The 23,891-nt window shown below is 36.5% G+C and overlaps 2 protein-coding genes across 2 annotated transcripts; both read right to left on the bottom strand.

Moving 5' to 3' along the window:
- Positions 1-3,973: 3,973 nt before the first annotated feature.
- LOC100377285 (solute carrier family 13 member 2-like) lies at positions 3,974-13,407 on the bottom strand. The gene is made up of 12 exons (XM_085490969.1): positions 13,312-13,407; positions 11,268-11,533; positions 10,902-11,034; positions 9,260-9,408; positions 8,294-8,464; positions 7,802-7,915; positions 7,190-7,291; positions 6,944-7,041; positions 6,731-6,849; positions 6,092-6,253; positions 5,526-5,663; positions 3,974-4,513 (listed from the first exon to the last, which is right to left on the bottom strand). The coding sequence occupies exons 1-12, from the start codon at positions 13,405-13,407 to the stop codon at positions 4,367-4,369; spliced, it is 1,695 nt and encodes a 564-aa protein (XP_085347095.1). The 3' UTR covers positions 3,974-4,366.
- Positions 13,408-21,943: 8,536 nt separating this feature from the next.
- On the bottom strand, positions 21,944-23,121 carry LOC146733810 (uncharacterized). The gene has a single exon (XM_085490970.1). The coding sequence runs from the start codon at positions 23,119-23,121 to the stop codon at positions 22,081-22,083; it is 1,041 nt and encodes a 346-aa protein (XP_085347096.1). The 3' UTR covers positions 21,944-22,080.
- Positions 23,122-23,891: the final 770 nt, after the last annotated feature.

Consider the following 23,891-nt stretch of genomic DNA (forward strand, 5'->3'; position numbering starts at 1 on the left):
TTCGCTGAAAGGGACAACACAATCTAGTGAATATACCCTTTTTCTTACATTTTACATCGAACTCGTCAAAAATCAGTGAAAATAAATTCCATACAAAACACCCAAAAAGCCTTTTTAACGAAATTAATTCCAGCTAGAATAAAGTATATTACAGTATCATTCACAAAAGGATAAATAACTTGAAGGACTTGATGACGAATGAAGAAGCTCTTTTTTTAACTGTGCCACTGAATAATAAGATGAACTGTCCGTCCATTGGTTGGTTTGCTGTCAATATATTGGATCACAGATTCAGCCAATGTGAACAGATTGAAGCGGAAGGGTCGTCACCTGCGCACGCGCGGGAATTGAGTACCAAGCGACGATAACAACACACTCTAAAAACGCAAAGGCTCATGGGTAGACGCTTGTTTATAAACAATGACACGCAATGGCCATTTGACGCATGCGCAGGTGACGACTCCCCCACTTTAATATTGATACTATTCCCTTACAGAAATCATTGGTTACACATGCTGCAAGTACATTCTTTAAAAAGGATTTGTTTGTGTTGGCCTACTTCAATGTGAAGGCAATGGTCACTTAACGATACTATGCAAGTGCAACTAGGTAGCTCTCAAATTTAATATTGCATTTAAATTTTCTATATGTTCGGATTTTTGTCTTAGTAGAATACGTGCGATCGCCGTTGTTTATTTTTTGTAGCAACTTGTTTATAAACAGTTGTTCAATATTTTCATTAATTTGGTCGATCTTAGAAGCACTTATTTCTTGTTTTATTAGCTGATTTTGGCTGATAATTTCGAATATGGAAGACATCTTAGGTACCAGGCACGTTTTATATTCGTATTTACACTGAATGGTTCCTTGAAAGGAAAAGTCAAGCCAAACAACATAATACTCCCTAATGGAAGACCTCCACAAATATAGGAGAATGCAATTTACAGTTTATTATATCACCTTTCCTTCTCTAGATATTTAATTCAGTGTCAGTCACATGTCACAAAACACCTCCGACTGTTTAAATTGTATTCATGTTTCACCGCATTACATATTTATACTCTATGTTCTCAGCGTTCTGGCTGATTAACAAAATAAACTAGTAACCACGTACCAGGTACCTACGTCAGATATGTTGAGGGGTATCCAATGGATGCAAGGTTCGATTACTCGCAACTTTCAATATTTTGAGCACTTATAGTTCGACATTTTTCTGTATATTTCTTTTAGGTTTTTCACATTTTTTTAAACAACGAAATTACCTTGATCGTAGAATGTGTTTTAATTCCCATACTACTTCAGTTGATAATAAATGACTGAAATTATTTGAATGTGAAATTAAAAACAATTTCTTCAGTGTTTGTTTTTAGTGTTTTTTTTATTTCTCATGTGGGACACGCTATGACTAATTCTCCATATTAATGTGCGATTCATGAAGATTGCCAGCTTTTTACGCCATGACCTGGTTTCCAGCCACTCGTCCATGTGAATTCAATGAAGTGTGTAATGCCTGGAGTACATTTATAGACTTAATATTGTATTAGCGGTTTTCAATTTTCCATGACTACATACCCATTTTACTCTGTTAGACTAAGTGGGTATTTGACGATATTATTCCAGCGTGCCATGCCATGATCACGTTTGCGATCACTCGTCTATGATTACCGACTCGGCATACCGGTAACATTTTTAACCAAAGCTTTGAAAGGTTTGAGCGCTGTGTAGATATTCCTTATCAATGGGCTAAACCTGGGGTTTGTTCATACGTCACAGAAGTTTAGAATTTAACTCGACGTTCACACCTTTTCATATCCTTCACCCGTGTAAACAAAACAAATGACGTACCAAATCACCGTGTCACCCGTGTATCTGTTATTTCTGTTTACACTTTTGCATTCCAGACGGTTTCGACGTCATTTAAACGGACCATCTTTGTGTCTATCATCAATTTTTGGTTGCTTGGATTCAAAATTTGAGTTGGAAACTTATAATTTGAATATGAATAAAATAGTTTATTATTATTATTATTATTATTATTATTATTATTATTATTATTATTATTATTAGGCAATGTTCCATGTGCCGCCAGAATTTGTGTAGGTACGTTTTCGAGAGTATAGCCTCTGATTTGTATTCATAGTTTTGAATCTAAGTACCAACTACCTGCTGAGTAACTGCAACTTCTAACACAGCAAAATTTCCATATATGTTCCGCTTTTTCATGAATCCATTGTGTTTTCGCTTTGATTTTGTTTAAGCAGAACACCTTATTGTTGTCCATTGTCTCTTAGATACATTCTTTGACATGAGCTCAATCCGTGAAACTAACATTCTGCAGACATGAACGGGTAATTCAAATTGTCATGTTCTTTGTTTCACGATTTGTATCAGCCATCGCCAGAAACTATCGTTCAACTTCATCCAATAATATCATTTATTAAAATGACATTTTAAAAATTTAAATTGAAGTAAAAATATCACCAGAGCACCGGGCATGTAAACTTTAATTTATACAAGCCTGACTGGAAGGTAACTTATCTCGGTTACTCATCATCAGACAAGGAGCAACTTGAATGAGTGAGTTCAATATTGGGGGGTTGACTCTATTTTGTGGTATAGTGCCCTCTAGTGTTCTAATTATGTTCTAATTAGATTGCCAGTTGTTGCAGGAAGTATGTTGGCACATTTAAGAAACACTTGGAAAAGTACAGCCACCACAAATCATTTCAAACGTTTCACCTCTTATTGTATACACCGCAACGTAAGGAGTAGTGCTTATAGTGACGAATTGTGTTCATTAAGGGACTGGGCAGAAAGTACAGGGGATAGGCCGGTGTTTTTTGAAAGTCGCGTTCGTAAATATATATGACCCTTCACAAACATTTGCATGACATTTACTAACCTCCCCATTATTAAATATGTTTATTCGATACATTTTGCTCTACTTATTCGTGTTGTATGCGCGGTGTGGTGCGAAAGTCGTCCGTGACAGTAGATGTACATTGTTTTCTCCACTTGCGAACGAGAGAGATTGTTGTGTGAACGTTAACATGAGTTCGAGCACTAGAAGCACATTCCAAACACATTGACATTGTATGCGATTAAGATGCCTTATGCATTGGGTTTGGAAAACTCTATTTGTTTTTGAGACACACAATTTGTTGGTAGCAACGTTTGGAAACATGAGGCAAATACTGTAAGACAAAGTGCAGTTACGTGTACTGGTAAGCATCTATTGGTGTTGATCAAAGCATTGAAACTAATAAAAGAGTGAAAAAATGCTACACATAATAGCTATGATAACACACATAATTTAACCAAACGCATGCCTAAACGTGCCTAAAGTTGCGAATCTAATACACATATAAAACTAGTCTGTACGAACAGCTGTACTCTATGATAGAACGAGAGTGATATAAGACACGAGCTAGTTCTGCACCTCTTACACCATTGGCAACGGTTTCCTCTGCTAGGCTGCAGCCAATGTTTTGCCTCGTGTTTCTGGACCTGGTTTTTGGAACACCTGCTGCTGACAGTGTTTGAGGTTTGCGTGTTTTTATTAACCAATACAATGCCTATAGCAATGAACCAGAAACCCACAACAGTAAAGCACTTAAAAATTATATATATATTCATAACTTGTACATATATATATATGTACATTCATTTATTGGCATCTCGTTCGTTTCATTTATTGGCATCTCGTTCGTGGGTGTGTCTTTAGTAACCATTGACATATTCATGACAACATGATATAAAATCAATTGGCTTTTAATATTTTCTGCTAATTATCGATACATGCCATTTGGACCGAGTTTTCAAACTCACCAGTCTTCTAGTTTACAGCAATGTAGGTTCTTAATGTACACAAAGCTGCAACCAATATTCTGTGATCTTTTACTAACACTTTCCCACGTTGATTGGGATTGTTCGAAAAAATAAAACGAATAATAAGAGGATCCAATCACCTTTTGCTATTAAATAGTTTCACCATTTTTTATTGCCTATATGTAACGACGCATTGAATATTTAAGAAATATTATTTATTACAATATTTATAATGAATCATAAATGGCAAACATATAAATATAAAATATTGAATATAATCAGTACAAATGAACAATATCCGCAATTATAATCATCTACATTATACCACATATGTTGTCCTCTAATTGATTAACAGTTCAGGGAAGCTGAAGAAAGTGACGTTTATCAAACTTAAGGAGGTGCACTCTGTATGATATGGTCGTGGTACACCCTATTAATGTCAGTGATCTGATCCGATTGCCGTTTCCGATATGACAGCGTGTTTATATTTTTCCCGTTCAATCAGATAACACGTGTCATAAGTGGCAAACAATCGGTTTTAAATTGCCGAGTCGACGCATGTTGTGTTATCCAACATCGCCCATTCAGGATATGTGTCAATATCTTCAAACAAGTTACCCCAAGAGTTGACCCAAAAAGTAATCCATATGATGCCAAACACACTCAAAAAGAAACCAGTCAATGCCTGAAATAAAAACAAAAATCAATTACTGAGAGCAATGGGTAAATAGAGGGCGCTTCTAATATGGTTTGTGGCAAAATCTTAAATTGAAAACGAAAGCATAAGGAGATTATTGCAACCGTTACGCTGACAATCCAATTTAAGTAATAAAAGATGTCAACTGTGTTCTTATGTCTAAAAACATGACAATAGTCAATATTCTTAATATAATAATTTGTCTGTGCCAGATGCGAGGTAAAATGTCAGTTATGTCATAATACTTGCCGAAATGTGCTAGAACATAAATTTCAATGTCTGGGACTGACAAAAATCCCGTAGCTAATTAATTAACCAATCGTAAGTCAAAAAACATCAAGTTATTCAATAGCGGGTTAATTGTGATTCGCACATAACAAGATTGTGACCGTGCGTTATGTGTACATAAATCGAGTCAGTTATTGATCGTTGCTTACTACAATAGCTTTCCTGATTTTTTTTATACAACATGTGTATAGTGTATGTAGGCTGGGGTGAGTTGAGTCGCTGTTCAGATCCCGCCGGATCTGGACAAATTAGATTACTACATTTGACCGTAACCACTTGTTAGCCATGTGCCGTGCACAACTTTGTGTTAAGTCGATCTCTAGTAGGTAAATTGCGATCGCCGTGTCGCTGTTACGTTAATACTCGCATTACCGCTGTACACTTACCGTACTCGTTCCCATGGCCCTAGCTGTGGAATCATAGCCCTATGTTGCCGACCGCATTATTTACGTGACTGACTCTGGCCGGCCCATATGTTCGACGTACAACAACAAAATTAAAAAGAAGACGTCCAAATGAAATTGTTAGGGCGAAATTCGATTGTAGGTCGCACCAAAGAGCTACGGAACCGCAGCTACCATGGCCCATGCTCGATCGACTAAGCGACCATCCCTCCCACATTTGCCTTTCTAGTCATAAAAAATGACTTTTCCGAGTAGCGGTAATCAAAATTTCTGCACTCACTATTTGAATATTAAATTGTATGTCTTACCATATCCGGTATAGTCAGTAATCCATTAGAAAACACCATTGCATTTGGAGCGGTTGCCACAGGCAACATGAATGCATACGACACCAATATTGTGCACGGCACTGTAATATATAGTGGGTTAATACACGTTGTCTCGGCCTGGTGGGAGAAGCAAACATGCCACAATATGTTTAGAACGGTGACCATTGCACACATGGTAGTAATGTAATACTTGCTTACTTTTCCGTTGCGCCACGCTCTCTAGAAACAAAGTCTGTGACGTAAATACGCAAGTGATGAAAGCAGATTCATTTGATGTGTAGTTGTGTACATCATTAAAATTCTAGCAAATCAAACCTCTAAATACTGTATTTTGGGCAGGCAACTACGTGAAATTATGTTTAACTTCCAACTATATGTGACATTTTATACTTTAGGTAAAACAAGCCAATTCTATACATATCTATGCCATATATATAACAAATTCAAATTTCTAATTAATCGTCTACAAATAAAAAAAATATTACATGTATTATTGTACACATATAGTTACCCGTTGGTTCACAAACCATTGTGATGACACTTACCAATGATATCAAGATAGGTATAAGAATGGTGGCCACAGCAGTGTTACTCGTGATCTCTGTGAAAAAACAGGCCACAGCTCCACATATAAGGACAATTACCCAATCTGAAAGTCCATCGAGTGCCGTCAGCAAGTCGCCAATCCACTGTGATAGTCCGGACATCTACATAGATGAATGAACATTTTGTTAACGAGATAAATATTTTTTCTTCTGTGAATGAAAAGCTGATGCTGGCTGATTTGAATAATTGTTTCTAAATGAGTTTCTTTTGGTGTACGGCACACATGGACGATGAGCGGCTACAAGGAAGCAGGGTCGTCACACGGTGACTGTTTTTGAAAGAAGATATCACTTGACCAAACGCACATACACAAAAGTTTGGAATTGCACATGTCTCCTATGGTTTATATTAGTGATAAAAAAATAATATATGGCATCGTGGTTGATTTATAAAACTTGAGTATTACACATAATAATGTCACCTAATTAAGAAATATCGAATCAAAATATTTCGATAATACAGTCTTTCAATTATTAAACTGTGTGAAGATCAGTAAATATTTTACTTCACAGAGAGTGAAATCGGAAATGCATCTTTACGAACAATTTGAAAGAGTTGAAACAATACATCATTCTTACTTCCATTCCTTCTGCAAGTGCAAAACCGCCACCCAATAACAAAAAGAGACTCCATGGCATCTTCTTATTTACGACCTGCCAGTTTAAAAGACTTGTTCTTGGTTTTGAAGGAGGGGAATCTGAAACAATAAGCGTGAGTTACAATTAGTATATATATGAGAGAGTATTGTTTTTTTCTTTATACATTTATTAGTCGATTATTGGCATACTTACCTTCTTTGGTTCGTAAGAAGTAAAAATTTGGGAACTCTGACGGAAAACAAAATAGAACTATGGACATGAAGATTGCAGGAGTGGCATCCGTGATGTAGCTGTAAGTTAAGAGATGAATTGTGAACCTTACGTTTTTGACATGCAGATTATGTTATGAATTATTATATAAATAGATATATATATGTATATTTAAATACATCTTAATAAACCGTTATATACACTTGTTTGCAATTGTGTGTAACTTACTCTTCTGGGAATAACATGCACCATCCGTATCCACCAATGTCTCTGGATATCCAAAATAGACACAGAGCAACAAACATCGTCAATACACTCAGTTCAGCCCAACTATAAATGATAGTAAAACAAACAAACAAATCAGTAATGAAAGTTCCTAGTATACGGTATTCATCTTTCCCTAAAACACTATCAAAGTTAGTTTGCTGAAGATTAAACGTTAGATAGAGATAAAAAGAAGCGGAAGACTATCACACTAGTTTGTCAACTTTATACCTACATACTTTCATTTTTGTTTGTTTGTTTGTTTGTTTGTTTGTTTGTTTGTAAGATGTTAATCAAGACATGTTGACAATATGAATTATGTTGATATCTAAGAATGTACAAATTGCACCAACACAATAATTAATAACCCTGTAGGCTCTTGTTCTATTAATTTAAATAGTGTTTTTGTTAATTAATTTGAAAGTCAACACTACACCATGGAATATTTCCAAATTATCTACTCCTACCTACCTAAACCTACTGGTATAACCTAATTACATAACACGGTCAGTGATGCCACAGTTATTTATGCATTGTCTTATGTTGTGCTACGCTGATGCAATTTGTATTTCTTACCTCCAGGCACCAAGTTTTTCGTATTCATTCTTCAACACATTTTTGATAATGGTTTCCTCTTCGCTAGTTTCACAGCTACATGAACAAGACCTACATCCACTCTCTCTACAAGGACTACAAAAGTTAATTAATTAATTAATTAATTATTAATTAATTAATTAATGAGATGTCTGTACATTCTGCTCACTATTAAATTATTAAATTGTAGTATTCCGACATTACTTAAGTTCACATGAGCCTTACTTTAATTCCAGAAAGGTTGCAAGCAGCCATAGCCATGCAAGGAATATAAATACAAGAGAAGAAGGAAAACTAAAGACGAACCAGGATAGAAAATTTAAAGGATGGTCAGGATACCGACTGAAAGAAAAGAAAAGACATTTCCGATTTATAACAACTATAACCAATTATAATCAGAGTTGTATAAGTGAACGTACGACCATCTGTCACTAAATACTAATCGTTCTATATAATTCTGCCACTTTTACTTACTCGTCAAGTTGACCCAATAATATAAGGTTTGGTGGTGTTCCTATCAGTGTGCATGTTCCGCCGATACTTGATGAATAACATATTGCCAACATAAGAGCTTTACCCATTAATTTGTACTCTTCTGAAATTGAGAAGTCGTCCGCATTATCCGTCTCTTTGACTTCATTTCTGCTGAAAAATAAAAAATAATACAAGGATGATAATTCTAAGTTATGGAAATCCTGTGTGTCAATTTTAGTTTAAATATTTATAAAGAATATAATAAATGTAATTTACAAAAATCTGAAACTTATATTGGATATGAGCGGGGTTGCTTTCATTAAAAATCATGTTTGTTGAAAATGAAGTTTCTATGACAAAAGACGAGATAGACACTTTGAAAAACCCGACTAATATCAAAAAACAAGTATGAGATGCGTACATGTGTTTTTACTAATATAAGAATATAAAATCTTGATTATTTGGTGAAAAAATATGTATTAAGTTATTATGGAATTCATTTATTAGCATATCAATATCCTTCTACTGAAACCCCATGAATAATCATTTGATTGTATAGCTAGCTTTCAATTGCTACATGCTTACGTGTACCTCCATACGCTGTGTTGAAAAACGGATCTGAATATTGTTTGTATGCCCAATCTTTGTGTTACAGATTAGTTTTGTTGTTGAAAAAAATCGGTGCTAGAAAAAAATGTTAAGATGTATGTAATGTCATCAGATTAAGACAGATTCTGATACTACCTTTAAAAAGCTTACAATATGAATAACGGGAGTATGTCAGGGCAACCCATTTAAAAAATTCGTTTGTAATTTGCTCTTGTTTAAGTTTGAACAATGCGACATAAACTTTATTTTGAATTTTGGCACACCTACTACATACTGATTTAAATAATCAACCTTATGAAAAACTTGAAATTTTCGAATTAGTTGTTTATCGCATTGCTATAGTACACCACAACTTACTTTTCCGTCACTGTGACGTCTTTGTGTAAGCTATCATTGCCGGGTTTTGTATCCATAGTTCCGTTATCTACAACATAAGCAACCGCTCCATTATCTTCATCAGATAAGTCTATATCAATATGATGCGATTCGAGCTCTCGTAACTTTTCCTAAATAAATACAAAATAATATGTTCATTGCAATGGTCATAATTAAGTTTGTCAGCATTTATTCTTCTTTCTACTATGATAATGAATGCACAGATTCATGTATTTTCTCGAATATACATCACTGTATAATCAAAGCAAATTGTGCAATAGTTTAATTTTATGGTGAAAAGGCGAGTTCGTGTGCATGAAATATGTGCATGCAGAACTACTCAATTACAATTTCTTTCATACACCCTGAATCCGTTACCATATTTTGTATTGGTTCATAATTTGTTATACAAAATGCAAGGATTTTCTGTTTATATCGTGTTCTTAAATATATATGGCGCACATATTAATGTTGCCATACATTCATGTTAATGAGAGCCTACTGCAGAAAGGATATTCAATTCGAGAATATTCATTTGAATTACCAGACACATATAAATTAAAAATGCATATCTGTGGAAATTATATGTACACGCTGTTCATGCTAGTTCGATTATGGATTTTGACAAATAAAACTGCTTTATAATAGCTTTATCGCTTTATATTGTTTTTCAAAAAAGGAAAAGGAATTCACACAACAAAAGTAATATCGCCTAGTATAACTTTGCAAGTATGAAAACAATTTGTAAATATAATGTAAACAGTGTAATGATCATTTGTAAAAGATATTATTAAGTAATGCAATGATTTCTTTTCTGGAACTAGCATATCAGTAAATCAAATGAGAGTATTGCAAACTGCCAGGAGACTTTTGGAAAAACAATCAAACAAAGATGATGTCAAATATATAGTATAAGTAAAGGATGCTAACTTATATATCTGTGTTGTTATTGTACAGTATACTTGAGATAAGGTAAATATTGTAACATTGAACTTTATTTCAACCATGGGAATTGACTGAGTAAATTCATTGGATGGCAGATGTGTTTTTCTGTATCCATGGTATATGGACCAAAGCCGAGATGCAATGTCATGCAAACTCAGTAACATTGTACGAGGATACCACCGAAGCCGACGTGATACGCATGTCAAATGCTGAAATCTATCAAGTGTCTACTGAGGTTCCCTGCATTCTTCGTTTATTCTACAGCTATTGTGAACGAAATGCTGGGATAGTATTATCACATTTTGAAAAGCCCGGTAGAAAAAAACCCCATCTCCATTGCCATAGTGATAAAATACCTAATATCAGCAAATAATTATCTTCCAGTTTCTTTCACAATTATATATCTTATGACATTCTATGTGTTGTTGGAACGTTGATTAATAAAGATAAGCATTAACCATAGACAAACATTCCATATTTATCAAGGCCAAGTTCCCTATCTCCTACACAGGGCGGTAGCCGATGTTTGCAATTTCAACTGCATGAAAGTAAACATTGCCAATATGTATACACACTCCAGAAAGAGTTTTTTTTAACTTTGATTACCTGAATGATTGAATAATATACAAGTTATTTTCACGCATTTTTTAGATAAACTATATTCAGTAATTTTGCTTACTTTATTCTCTTCTTTTATTTCAGACAATCGAACCAATACAGCCTGGGCGATGGGAAGCATCATTGACGTAGTCGCTGAGTTACTGATCCACATTGATAAAAACCATGTGACCAACATGAACCCTAACAACAACCTGGAATGAAATAATAAACGATCGCCAAAGGCAAATACATAGTGTTTGTTTTATTGATGATTGAATTTAATTTTAATGAATTTAACCTGAAAAAGAAATTCGTGCATTGGTTTCTATAAATTGAGCAAACAGTGAAACCGTGAAATAGGTAATCAAGTCTTGGACTTGGTTTTGATATTGATGACTGAAACAATGAATGAATGAATTGGGGATAGTATTTGTTCTCAGCTCACCATCTTGGTTTTGTACCTGAAATCATCAACACGCCTAACGCTATTCGCCGATGAAGATTCCAGTTTTCAATTGCAATAGCCATCATTATACCTCCAAGTAACAGAGCGCTGGTGTCCTTGAAATACATCGAAGCTGTAGCGCCACCATCCATAATGCCAAACACGGGGAATAGGGCCAGTGGTATCAGAGAAGTAACTGATATAGGCATGCATTCGAAAACCCAATAAAGTGCCATTACTAATAAGACATAGCCACAATAGGATTCCTGTATGGAAGCAAAACAAAGAAATTTATTTAGTATTGGCATTGACGTAATCGAAACGATATTGTATGCACACATCTGTTCACAAAATACTCCATCTTGACAATAGAATATACGTAATTTGACATGTGGGGATAATTTTGCAATAACTAACGATTAACAACTGTTTTGTTTTTCTTTCTGTGTAGACAATGAATGGCGCGGAAATATATATGCAAGAACAAGATAAAAACTGGGTTGGAAGGTGGATTTTGTAGTTTCATATTCGGATTAATTAAGTACATTCAATGTGTTTGAACATTTGAAAAAATACAGAGTGTGGATGTGGACATCAACCACTGGGATTTGAGCCAACAAACATCGCAATGTAATCACTATGATATTAATGTAATCATGACCCGTGTGCGTGACTGGAACTGGCACAATGAATGTGCAAAATGTTCTTAAAAATTACTCAATAATCACGCTCTGCGTGCGTGACTAGAACTGGCGCAAATGACATCCAGAATCCGTATACCAGATTAAGAAAGATTTAGCTGTGACGACATTTAATAGAGAGCACTTGATACAGCAAAACCAATGTTTACATTAACTCTATATAAAAAAAAAACAAATTTGAAGGACTGCATGGAGAATTGTAGATGTTTTAAACTGATATAAACATTGCGAAATGTATATAAACAATTATACTCACCGATGTAGGAACCGCAATAATCAATGGAAGGCATAATATTGGGATAAAAAGAATTACAAAAATGTCCATAAATGACCACAGTTCCCAAAATATCTGTTTACAATTAGATCCCATTTTAGCTCACGTATCACAGTCAGTCGACAAGATTCTTCTAACTGCAGTTTCCCAGTTGGGAAGAACCATGCATCGGTGCACGTAGGTGACTCTGAACTGACAACCGCCTCGGTAGGTCATCAAGATACGGTGGGTTCTTAGTGGGATGGATACGTGGTATATCTGATGTACAGCGAATAAAGCCTGCCTTGGGTCATGGCCATCCCTAACTCAAAATGCTCGGGGTTAAAAAAAGTTCACGTAATGATTGACTAGACTATAAAGCTCAAATTGGGATTTTTACAAAATAAAGTGAAATGAGTGTGCTACAATATGCGATATAATATTAATATATCCTTCCCTCACTTTCCCTGACATTTTACATTGAGACTCCTGGGGGGTCATATCGCTTAGACAAACATATCTACACTGTAATTAACCTGCGATGATGAATGAAGCCTCCTAACTCCGTTTCTGTTTACAAATAAAAACTTTTTTGGAAAGCTCTTTTAAATACACATTCTACAGTCATTTTTTTCAATTGCCATCAAACTGTTAAACATGTTGGATTCTCGAAAAATTAATTTTAAAAATTACGATCAATACATTTATTTTTGATATAACTTTAATATTTTGTAATGAATGTATAATAAATTCATGACTTGTGCAAGTGAAATGTGCAAGATGTATGTCCACAAGAATTCCAGCAAAACTAGTATAAGGTGTGCTCTTCTATTTTCGCATCTATATATAGTGCGTGGCATGATACAACTTCAACTTTGGCATTATCTACACGTTATAATGGACTGAGATGTGTGCATAACAGGTAATGAATTTGAGAACAATGCACTGACAAATACGGTTACTCGTCATTAATTGACTGTTCACAAATAAAGTCAGAATTCGATAAAGTCTAATATAGTAAATTATAGCTAAAAACAAATTAAATGTTATAGTATATAGTCATTATACTGTAGATGAAATTATATTATACCAGCATTTCAATTGGTGTATCTGGTTTATGTCCATATTTGGAATTAACAACTTTTTCTCCCATATCAGAGCTGTATGCATGATCAACCACAAACATATTTACCTCCCTCTCCATGGATAGTGCGCTCAGTTTTCATCAATCAGAAGAAAACGAATCATTCTAAATTACGTCGTGTGTTTGAGAACATGCCTTGGGAAAATTGTAATTACATCTATAAAACATATAATAAAATCTTATCGACTGAATACGGCTTTTGTATTTGTAGTTTTGTTACAATATAAAAACAACTTAATTGTACCGTTTTAATATGTATGTAGTGAGATAACACGATCGACTATATTTCCACAATCTCGTATACTGAATTTAATAAAATCTGTGGGGAAGTTATAAGAATACAAATATACGCCAGTGTATGAATTACCCGTGTTATCTCATTGCATCATGATTTTCATGTCAAAAACAATTGTATATGTAACGAAGAAATATACATCCAAAGACTTTCTATACGACGAGATTTCATTGCATTACTCGTCCTGTAATTCCAATAAAATGAGTTGGGGCGTGGTGTCAATCAAGGTGCTCAGAAAGAGAGCAAGTAGCCTGTAACCATTTGCTTTTCCCGACTGGTTATCATCAACTTGGATTTTCTTAAAATTGTAGGAGGAGATACATTCAAAAATAAGTTTTTTTTGGCTGTTTGCAATTTTTTTTTAGATTTTACCACCTGACTAGAGTGAAAGTGCGACATGCCTGCCAAGTTTAAGCGAAATCGGCCCAGCCAAAAAAAAAATCACAGAAGAATTAATACGTGAAGACACTGGAAATCACGCAGACACACACTCAGCGACTGAGATCTCAACGTCGGATAATTGCGTCGAAGGTCAATTCTAAAATTTGTCAGTGCCCAATTATAATCCTGCAACCAATATCATTTTATTTTATTTTATTTTATTTTATTTTATTTTATTTTAATTTATTTATTTATTTTATTTATAAACTGGTATAATCCGGTAACCAATATCACAAAATACAATGTATGTTATTATGATTTTTCCTATTTCAGAGCTTTCAAAATATATACTGATTTATTTTATTTTATTTTAAGCCCAACTAAAAGCAAAATCTGAGACGACCAAATGACACAGGACAAAACTAATTACTACATAAACTAACCCTAAATCATAACAATACAATCATGTAAAATAAAATGCACAATTTGCAAGGAGATTACCAAGGCAATTTTGTTTTTGCGGTGGCTTGTAAAAGTGAACAAGATAGAATAGTTGAATTCTGTGAACTGTGCTGTCAAAAGTCGGGTTGACGGATCCGTGAAATTCACTGACGCTATAAAGCTCATCAAAAATGAGAGATAAAGGTAGTTGTGTATAATATACGAAGCTCCAAACGTCTCTGACTTCAATGCTGCAAAGAACTTTTTACCCATCCCAGCTCATTTTAATTCCACAAACCACAGTATTGTTAATCTTAAGGTTACAGGTATTGATGCTGACTTCAAAAACATTCACCACCGTAAAATCCAGGATAGAAAAATTAGGCACTATTTCTCCAAACGGACTGAATAGAAGAGAAGAACATATTTTTTAATTCTTTATTTAACCATTGAGGGCGCCACATTCATGCTTTCACACCTTGGGGCGGACATCCGGGCATTTTCACCGCCGGGCAACCGGCGGCGGTGAAAACAAAGGCCCAAAACTCGCAGAAAACGGTACTTTGGGGTCTGTGACGTAGCTCCGCCCCCGAGGATATTCATGATCCATTGTTATTCAGTTTCACACTACTTTTTCAGTACTTTACTGACATCCTTTGTACACACCAGTTGCGGGTAATTTTCTTAGTTTTTATTACTTTACCTCGTTTCATCCATGTCACTTTTTGATCAATTTGCTTTTACTGCACTGTATATTTATGCGTTGTGTCGTTTATCCTCGGGGGCGGAGCTACGTCACGGACGTTCCACGTTACTACGACGCGCACCACTGTACCACGCATTTCTATGGGCTCTGTGCGCGCTGCTGTGGAACGACGGTCGAGCCGGTGAAAATTCGAGAAAACAACACAAACTCAACTTGGAAGTAATCCTGAACAACCAAATTTATATATGTTACACACGTAGGGCTAATCTTGTTACACTGTTCAGAGGAGTCTCAACAATCATCCCAAAGTACCGTTTTCTGCGAGTTTTGGGCCTTTGTTTTCACCGCTGCGGGTTGCCAGGCGGTGAAAATGCCCGGATGTCCGCCCCGAGGATAGTACAGCAACCCTGACATTTGTTTGTTTTTTATCCATTTTAGTTTGTTGTTTATTAAAGGGGGTTTTACATCTCCCGGAACGTTATAAAATAAATCATTGTTTGAAGTCAGAGACGTTTGGAGCTTCGTATATTATACACAACTACCTTTATATGGTGGCTTGTAAGAAAATTCTTATTGTTTCTGAATGTGCCAACATGTTTCCCTGCGAAACCCTGCATGCAATTTGTTTTATCTCAGTCTCTAGCTTGCATTTTCTATAACAAATCTTACAGCCACCCCCAGGATTTCAAATGGTATAACCCCTAACAGGCACTGTAAGGTATCATACCACTAATTAACCAATGGCTGCTCAATTTAAATGCCTTGCAAGAACCAATGAAATTAAAAAAAAAAAAAAATTCTCAGGTGCTCTCTGTTTGAGGGCGTAATCACCTGGGTCAAAGGTCAGACCAACATGTGCTCTTTTGTTTACAACTTAGCGGTTGTGTACCTGTGGGTTTATTCTGTGTGTATTTGGATGTTCTAATCTTGGTTGTTTTCCAGTGATTTCTCTAGGTGCAATCCAAATACAGTAGTGTAACGTGCAGATAGACACACATAGAGACACGCATGTATGTCATTCACTGCGTTCTTTTATTCCAAGTTCATACTATGGTTAAGATAACATAAAACAAAAACAAAACAAACAAAAAAAAGAAACCTGTGTAGACAAAATATGTAAACACATTAATAAGTACATTTGACTCAATGAAGTGTCAATATTATACAATTAGTTATTGCAATAAATTTCGATAGGCTGTCTAGCTCAGGGACTACATGTACATTTTGATATCAAGGAGATATAAATACATATTTGTCAGAAAAACAGAAAGTTTATGCTGCTGGCAAACATGATAAATAAAAATATATTCATCTAAGAAATATAACGGCAATAAATCTCAGAAATACATTATATAGAAATATACAAAATAGCTCACCCTGACTAGAACAACTTTAAATTGAGTGAGATACAGTGCTCTCCTCAGCTTCAGGTTGCCATTCACACAGCTCGAGCTCTATATGTCAAATACATGCAATTGTACACATTTTAGAAGATTATAAAGAAAAATGTGCTTGACTGACAATAAACTCATAAAAATTGGGCATAGAATATATATCAAGAACTTTAGCAATGATATCCGAAGGGGATGTGACATTTTATATAAAGCAGAAGTACAATTCAAAAATGTCATAGACGATATGCATTGTCATAGACGATATGCATAAAGTTCAACACAAAATATAAAAGTTTCGAAAATATTTTAAATAACAACTTCAGTAACCTCAATTACAAAGATTAAACTTACCAGAAAATCATGAAATGGTTTTCAAACTTCTAGAGACTGATAAAGATTGAAACTGGGTGAAATTGCAGACAGCAAACGAAAAGTGTTTGCAAACAGAAGTTTACAAGATGGAGTCTGTCATGTCACATGACCTCGGCAAAAGAAGTGTTTTCTCAAAATTACAAAATACATTGAAATAATACATTACATATCCTCTACAGAAATTAATAATAAAAATAAAGAATTTACAATACATCTCAAAGGTAGAAATATGAATATTTAAAGAAAATATAAATAACACTCAAGGATAAACAGCGCCCTCACACACTCAAGAAGGGTGAACAGCGCCCCCATACACTCAAGAAGGGTAAACAGCACTCTCACACACTTCCCTGCTTGAAGGTTGGTGCCCTCAACAACCAAACAATGAATAGAAATTGCAGAACAGAAGTTTTGTAATAATCAAAAAGATTCATGATGACATCATGACCAGTTAACAACTAAACCAACATGAACTGGATCCACAAAGACGCGCTAAGAATACGACGCGCATCAAATAGAACAAATACAGTGGCTCCAAATGCAGGTTGCGTTACGCTGTTGTGAAAGGGTCATTATCATATTAACACTTAAACGTGTTCATTGAACACAAAGAAGAAATTACAAAGTACAAAGTTCAAATAGCAAATAACCCAATACAAATTACATTTGCGTTACATTACTGTGAAAGTTAAACATGGTTTATCCCAGATAACATCTGCATCATCAGCATATTGGACTGGGCCAAATTAGCATGGCTTTGAACCATATTTGCTAACATTTTAGGATCATATTTTACACACACAGAAGTTTCTTCGATGACTGATTTTGGTAAATTATGTGGGTTGGAATGTTGTCCAGCTGTAACACGAGTTGATCTTCGAGGTTCACTTATTACGTTTTCTGAACTAGTCAACTTTTCCGCTGATCTATCATGAGGAGTTTTATTAGCAATGGTTTCTGTTTTAAGGCAAATACTTGGTTGCTCAACCACTTTATCAGAAGGTATCAGAGGCTTTGTAGGTATGCTTGGATTAGACCTTTCATTGTTATCCACATTAACTTCAGCAGAAGGAGGAATAGTACGCAATTCACACCTGGTCTCACTATCAATACGAAAGTCACACTCTTCATCTTCAGAGTCACTGTCAGATATTTTTTCAGACTTAACATCTTCTTCTGTGGCACTGCCAACTTCCATGTCTTTGACAAGACTTCTGGAATCTAGCAGCTCAGTTCGATGTACAGTCTTGCGCGGTAGCCCACCAGTGACAGGTTCCACTACATAAGTATTTCCACCAGTGTCAAGTCTTTCAATGACCATATATGGTTCAGGATTCCATTTATCTTGGATCTTATTGCGCCCTATCACTCTATTCTTTAAGAACACACGAGCACCAAGCTCCAAATCAGTTTTGTCAGCTTTACTATCATTCCTGACTCTTCTTCTTAGAGCTTCTTTCTCAGTCTTCCGTGAGGCCATTTCAAATGCATCTGTTAATCTTCTGTGATGATCGGCTATCCATCCATCTACCGAGCAATCATCCTTGCACACATCAATGCCAAGTAGATGATCGACAGGAAGTACAGGTTCTCTGCCAAAAAACAAATAGTGAGGAGAGTAGCCAGTAGATGAGTGTGGAGTACAGTTGTATGCATACACTAGCTCAGGTAAGTGCTCAGACCACTTTGACTTCTTCTTCGGAGGGAGTGTGCGCAATCGATCATGGAGAGTGCGATTAAATCGCTCACACTGTCCGTTGCCCTCTGGATGGTATGGAGTTGTGCGACTCTTTGTGATATTGTAGATGTTACAAAGTTCTCGAATAATTTTGCTTTCAAAGATACGGCCTTGATCGCTATGAATTCTACGAGGTACTCCAAATCGAACAAACCAGTCACGAACTAAGACACGAGCTACTGTTGTCGCTTTCTGATCTCTGGTTGGTATTGCTTGAGTGAACTTGGTGAACACATCTGTGAGCACAAGAACATTCTCAACACCATTCGAGCTGGGTTCTAGTACAGTGTAGTCCATAGCAAGTATCTCCAATGGCTTTGAAGCAGTCAGGGATCCCATGGTGGGATGGAGCCTCTTCCCTGCTTTGGCCAAAGTACAACGTTGACATCTATTACAGTACTCAGCAATCTCTCCAACCATTCCTGGCCAGTAACATCTTTCTCTCACCAATGCTGTTGTCTTCTCAGCTGCCTGATGCCCAACCTGATCATGCACTGCATTCAACACTTGGTTCTTGATCTGTTCTGGGAGCACTAGTTGTTTCACTTCTCTACCAGTGTCATGGACAATTCGATACAGCACACCTTCATCTTCCATGATCCGTTTCCAACACCGGAGCAACTTACGTGCTTGTTTGGTTTCCCTCATTAGCTGACGCTTAGTAGGAGGGTGCCTAGTTTTCCAGTAGAACCAAAGTCTGCTGATATTTTCATCTAGCATCTGCATACGTGATAAGTCGGTCTTAGAGATAGACGGCAAAGTAGAAATTGTCTTTGGCTCTGTGTTTTGAGTTCTAACGCGAACTTCTCTAAGCAACACTTCAGTAGACATCCTTTCAGAACATGCACGAATGGAGTCTTCAAGAACAGTGGAAACAGGAGTATCAAGAGCGTTTTCAGCAAAATGTTCACTTCTGATTTCCTCCAATGTAACAGATAAACAATCATCCCCATGACTAGTTTTTCTACTAAGAGCATCTGCATTTCCATTGCTCTTGCCGGACCTATATTTTACTGTGAAATTGAACTGTGCAAGGTCAGCTGCCCATTTAGTTTCGGTGGCACCTAGTTTCGCTGTTGTCAGGAAATAGCTTAATGGATTGTTATCAGTATAACTACAAATTCAGCTCCAATAAGAAGATCTCTGTATTTTTCAGTGATTGCCCACTTTAATGCAAGCAACTCTAATTTCATACTGGAGTAGTTCTGCATATTGCGTTCATTAGGTTTTAAACTTCTACTAGAATACCCAAGTACAACAGTTTTATCACCTTGTTTCTGTGACAAAACAGCGCCCAACCCTAAAAAACTAGCATCAGTTTCTAAGATAAAGGGCTGTTTGAAATTAGGATAGCCCAAGACTGGAGGGGATGTCAGTGCATTTTTCAGTGCCATAAATGATTCTTCACAAGACTGGTTCCAACATTCATTGACATCACATGACCACCCCTTATTGGTAGTAACTCTTTTCTTCCTCCCTTTCTTTGACTTCCCTATGACATCATCAGGCTTCTTTAGTAAGCTGTGGAGTGGGGCAGCCACTTTAGCATATTCTGGAATAAACCTCCTGTAATACCCAGACAATCCAAGAAACCCACGTAGTTCACGTTCTGATTTTGGCCGAGGCCACTCTTGAACTGCACGCACTTTCTCCGGATCTGGGGAAACACCATTACCAGACACCACATGACCCAGATAGCGTACTTTAGTGTGAAATAAATGACACTTTTCAGGCTTTACCTTGAGATTGAGCTTAGTCAAACGAGAAAGTACTATATCGAGTCTCGATAGAGTTTCTTCAAAAGTAGAACCAAAAACTAAAATGTCATCAAGATACACAAGAAGAGTCTGAAAATTGATATCACCAAATACTTTGTCCATCAACCTCATAAAGGTGGCAGGAGCATTACATAGACCAAATGGCATTTTGGTATACTCAAAAAGACCTCCTGTACCTGTACGGAATGCAGTCTTCTCAATGTCCTCCTCAGCAACCGGAAGTTGATTAAAACCATGTGCCAAATCCAGGCTACAGAAATATTTGGCGCCTCCAAGTACTTCTAAAGCTTCCTCTATCCTAGGTAAAGGATACGCATCTTTGTGAGTCTTCATATTCAAGGAGCGATAATCCACGCATAACCTCAGCTTACCATCCTTCTTCTTTACTAAAACTATTGGTGATGCATAAGGGCTAGACGACTCTCTAATAACACCTCTCTCTAAAGATTTCTGTAAGTACTCCCTCACCTCATCCCAGTGATGTGGTGGGACTCTACGATGTGGTACTTTAACAGGCTTATCATCAGTGGTAATTATTCGATGCTGTACTAAATCACAAAATCCAATATCATCCTCATCCTTACTAAATGTGTTCTGATATTTATCAATCAACATATTTAACTTGTTCTTCTGGACTTGACTAACATCACCAACATTCATTCTTGAGATAAGGTCTTGTACTTCAGGAGCTGTGACATCACTGCCTGGTACTTCTGTCACTTGTACTTCATTTACATTCACAGCATGAAACCTAATAGTTGGCTCTAAAGAAACAGACTTAGCCACTCCCACTGGGGTGCGAGGGGTTAAATAAACATCACGATCACTGAAATTTGCAATTTGCATAGGCACCCTACCAGTATCAGTCACAGTCACATATGTTGCACCAATGGCCACTCCACTCTGCAACTCTGCAACATGAACTTCATTTCGCTCCAACAACACATTGTATGTCTGTCCAATGGGGGCAGGTCTGAGAGATCCATCAATTACACGTATAGAACGAGCAGGAATCAATACAGGTTTCTTCCCAGCAATTCTCACAGGTCTGTTCTCCACTGAAACTGCAAACACTTCTTCATTGTTTACAAACGTTGGCTTGTAAGCTTCTAGTATATAAAGAAAGTTAATCTCATTCACACTAAGCCCAGTTTGTATTTTCTCTCTAAAGTTATCACCATACTGCCCTACCAATTCATTTCTTATATCCCTAAAAACATTGGACCCTATAACACCAGGTACTCTTTTCTTTCGTGACTCAACAGGAGTATTGGTTGGGTCACGCACAACTAAGAAACCCAAATTATTAAATGTATGATTACAAATAGTAATAGACAGCTCCACATAACCAAGGTAGGGTATATCAAGGCCCTGAGAACCAGTTAACTTAATAAATGATGCAACATCTATTAACTCTGCTTTAACAAGATATTCTCTAAAAAACTGCTCCGTTACTGTTGAGACCTGGGCACCGGTGTCAAGTACACACACACCATCTGTACCTCCCAACTTTAGAACAGCTTCTGGACAATCTCCCACCACGCTATGTATAAATGAGCCTCCATCAATCCTAGTCTCACCTACCACACGGCTCTCTGCAGCAGGCTGGTTTAGTTTAAATCTTGGGGTTTAGGCTTTGGTTTGGACTTTCTCTTAGGGCAGTCTCGGTTTAGATGATCTGGTGAGTTACATGTCCAACATCGAGGTTTATTGTCAGTTGACACAGGTGAACGATTCTCAGGTTTCACAAATTTCTGTACCATTGATGTGAGGGTATCAACTTGTTTTGAAAGCATAGACACCTGTTGAGCCAGTGCTGCAACTTCTCCATCACTTTTAGATTGGTCGCTTAATACCTCACGAACAGCAGCTTCACGTTTTGCTTTCAAAGATTTGCCCCTTTGACCCATCAATTTGATAACCTGGTCACGAGCATCGAAAAAACTAAGTTCTGGCTGATCTGCATTCAGTCTTCGTAACTCCATTCGCAAACTGTCATCTCGAACAGCTTCAGCTAAACGACTTTTTAACTGACTTTCTCTACCTGGTTTGAATGACGAATCTAGTTGTACGATTCTGTCATACAAACAAACTAACTGCAAGGAACATGCAATGATGTCTTCTCCATCAGACTGTGTATACGCAAAGAACTGTTGCTGTAGCTGGGGTAAGCTATCACCGTCACCAAACACTCTTATAAGTATTGCAAATATCTTACTTGGATCACTTTTGACGGCATCTCCACGACCAAGTATCTCACGTCTGGCCTTACCAACAAGATGTTCAATGAGAAATGCAGCCTGTTCACTCACATCTAGTCTTCTGGAGGATATAACTGCTTGGGCATCTTCAATCCAGTCCTCTACTGACAGATCACTGGCTTTTTCAGGCTTGTCATGAAACCTGTCAAGTTTCCTACTCGGAGACATGTACACCACCTTTCCCATACCAGTACTAGAGTCTGCACTGACCTTAGATGTCTCTCGTTCCAAAGCAATCAGACGCTTTACCTCCATACTAGATGCTTCAGCATCTGCCCATGCTGCAGCCACTTCCTCATCTTTTTGTGTAACAGCCAACTCCAATGCTTTAATTCTCTGCAACATCCCTTGGACATCAGCCTCAGTAGCAGCTTGCTCTGTATCAGACATGATAGTAGGATATACAGCAAAAAGAAATTGTGAACCAGCAGTACACAAATAGCATTAAACTAAAATAATCTACACTCAAGTACTAAATACATACAGTGTGACCTTAATAACAGATTATCACACAGTAAGGGATCCTATACTACTACATTCACACAATAACAGCTTCAAGTAAAATTTTACAGTGCACCACGTGTAAAAACATACACTGCAGCGATCTACTAAAAACAAACACTGTGAAAATTCTGTGAAATACACAAGTACAAAATAAACATTCAAACAATTATTGTCAAACAAACTTCAATAAAAGAGTCTATTTGAAAGAGTTCACACAAACTTGTCTTTTCATCCTTGATGATGTGTCATCAGTCCAGGTTGAACATCAGTGTCTTCTTTGAGAACACAGTAGAACAGTTCAGGTGAAATGTAGCACACCACCCAGGAAACACACTTTCAACTTGGCCTTAATTCTCTCTTCAAGTCAGGGTTTTAACTATGTAGAAGTCGCACTTGGATCCTGCCGACTACGCCAAAATGTAACGTGCAGATAGACACACATAGAGACACGCATGTATGTCATTCACTGCGTTCTTTTATTCCAAGTTCATACTATGGTTAAGATAACATAAAACAAAAACAAAACAAACAAAAAAAAGAAACCTGTGTAGACAAAATATGTAAACACATTAATAAGTACATTTGACTCAATGAAGTGTCAATATTATACAATTAGTTATTGCAATAAATTTCGATAGGCTGTCTAGCTCAGGGAC

The sequence above is a fragment of the Saccoglossus kowalevskii genome, chromosome 16 (assembly GCF_978046115.1).
Source record: "Saccoglossus kowalevskii chromosome 16, keSacKowa6.1, whole genome shotgun sequence".
Taxonomy (NCBI): Eukaryota; Metazoa; Hemichordata; class Enteropneusta; family Harrimaniidae; genus Saccoglossus; species Saccoglossus kowalevskii.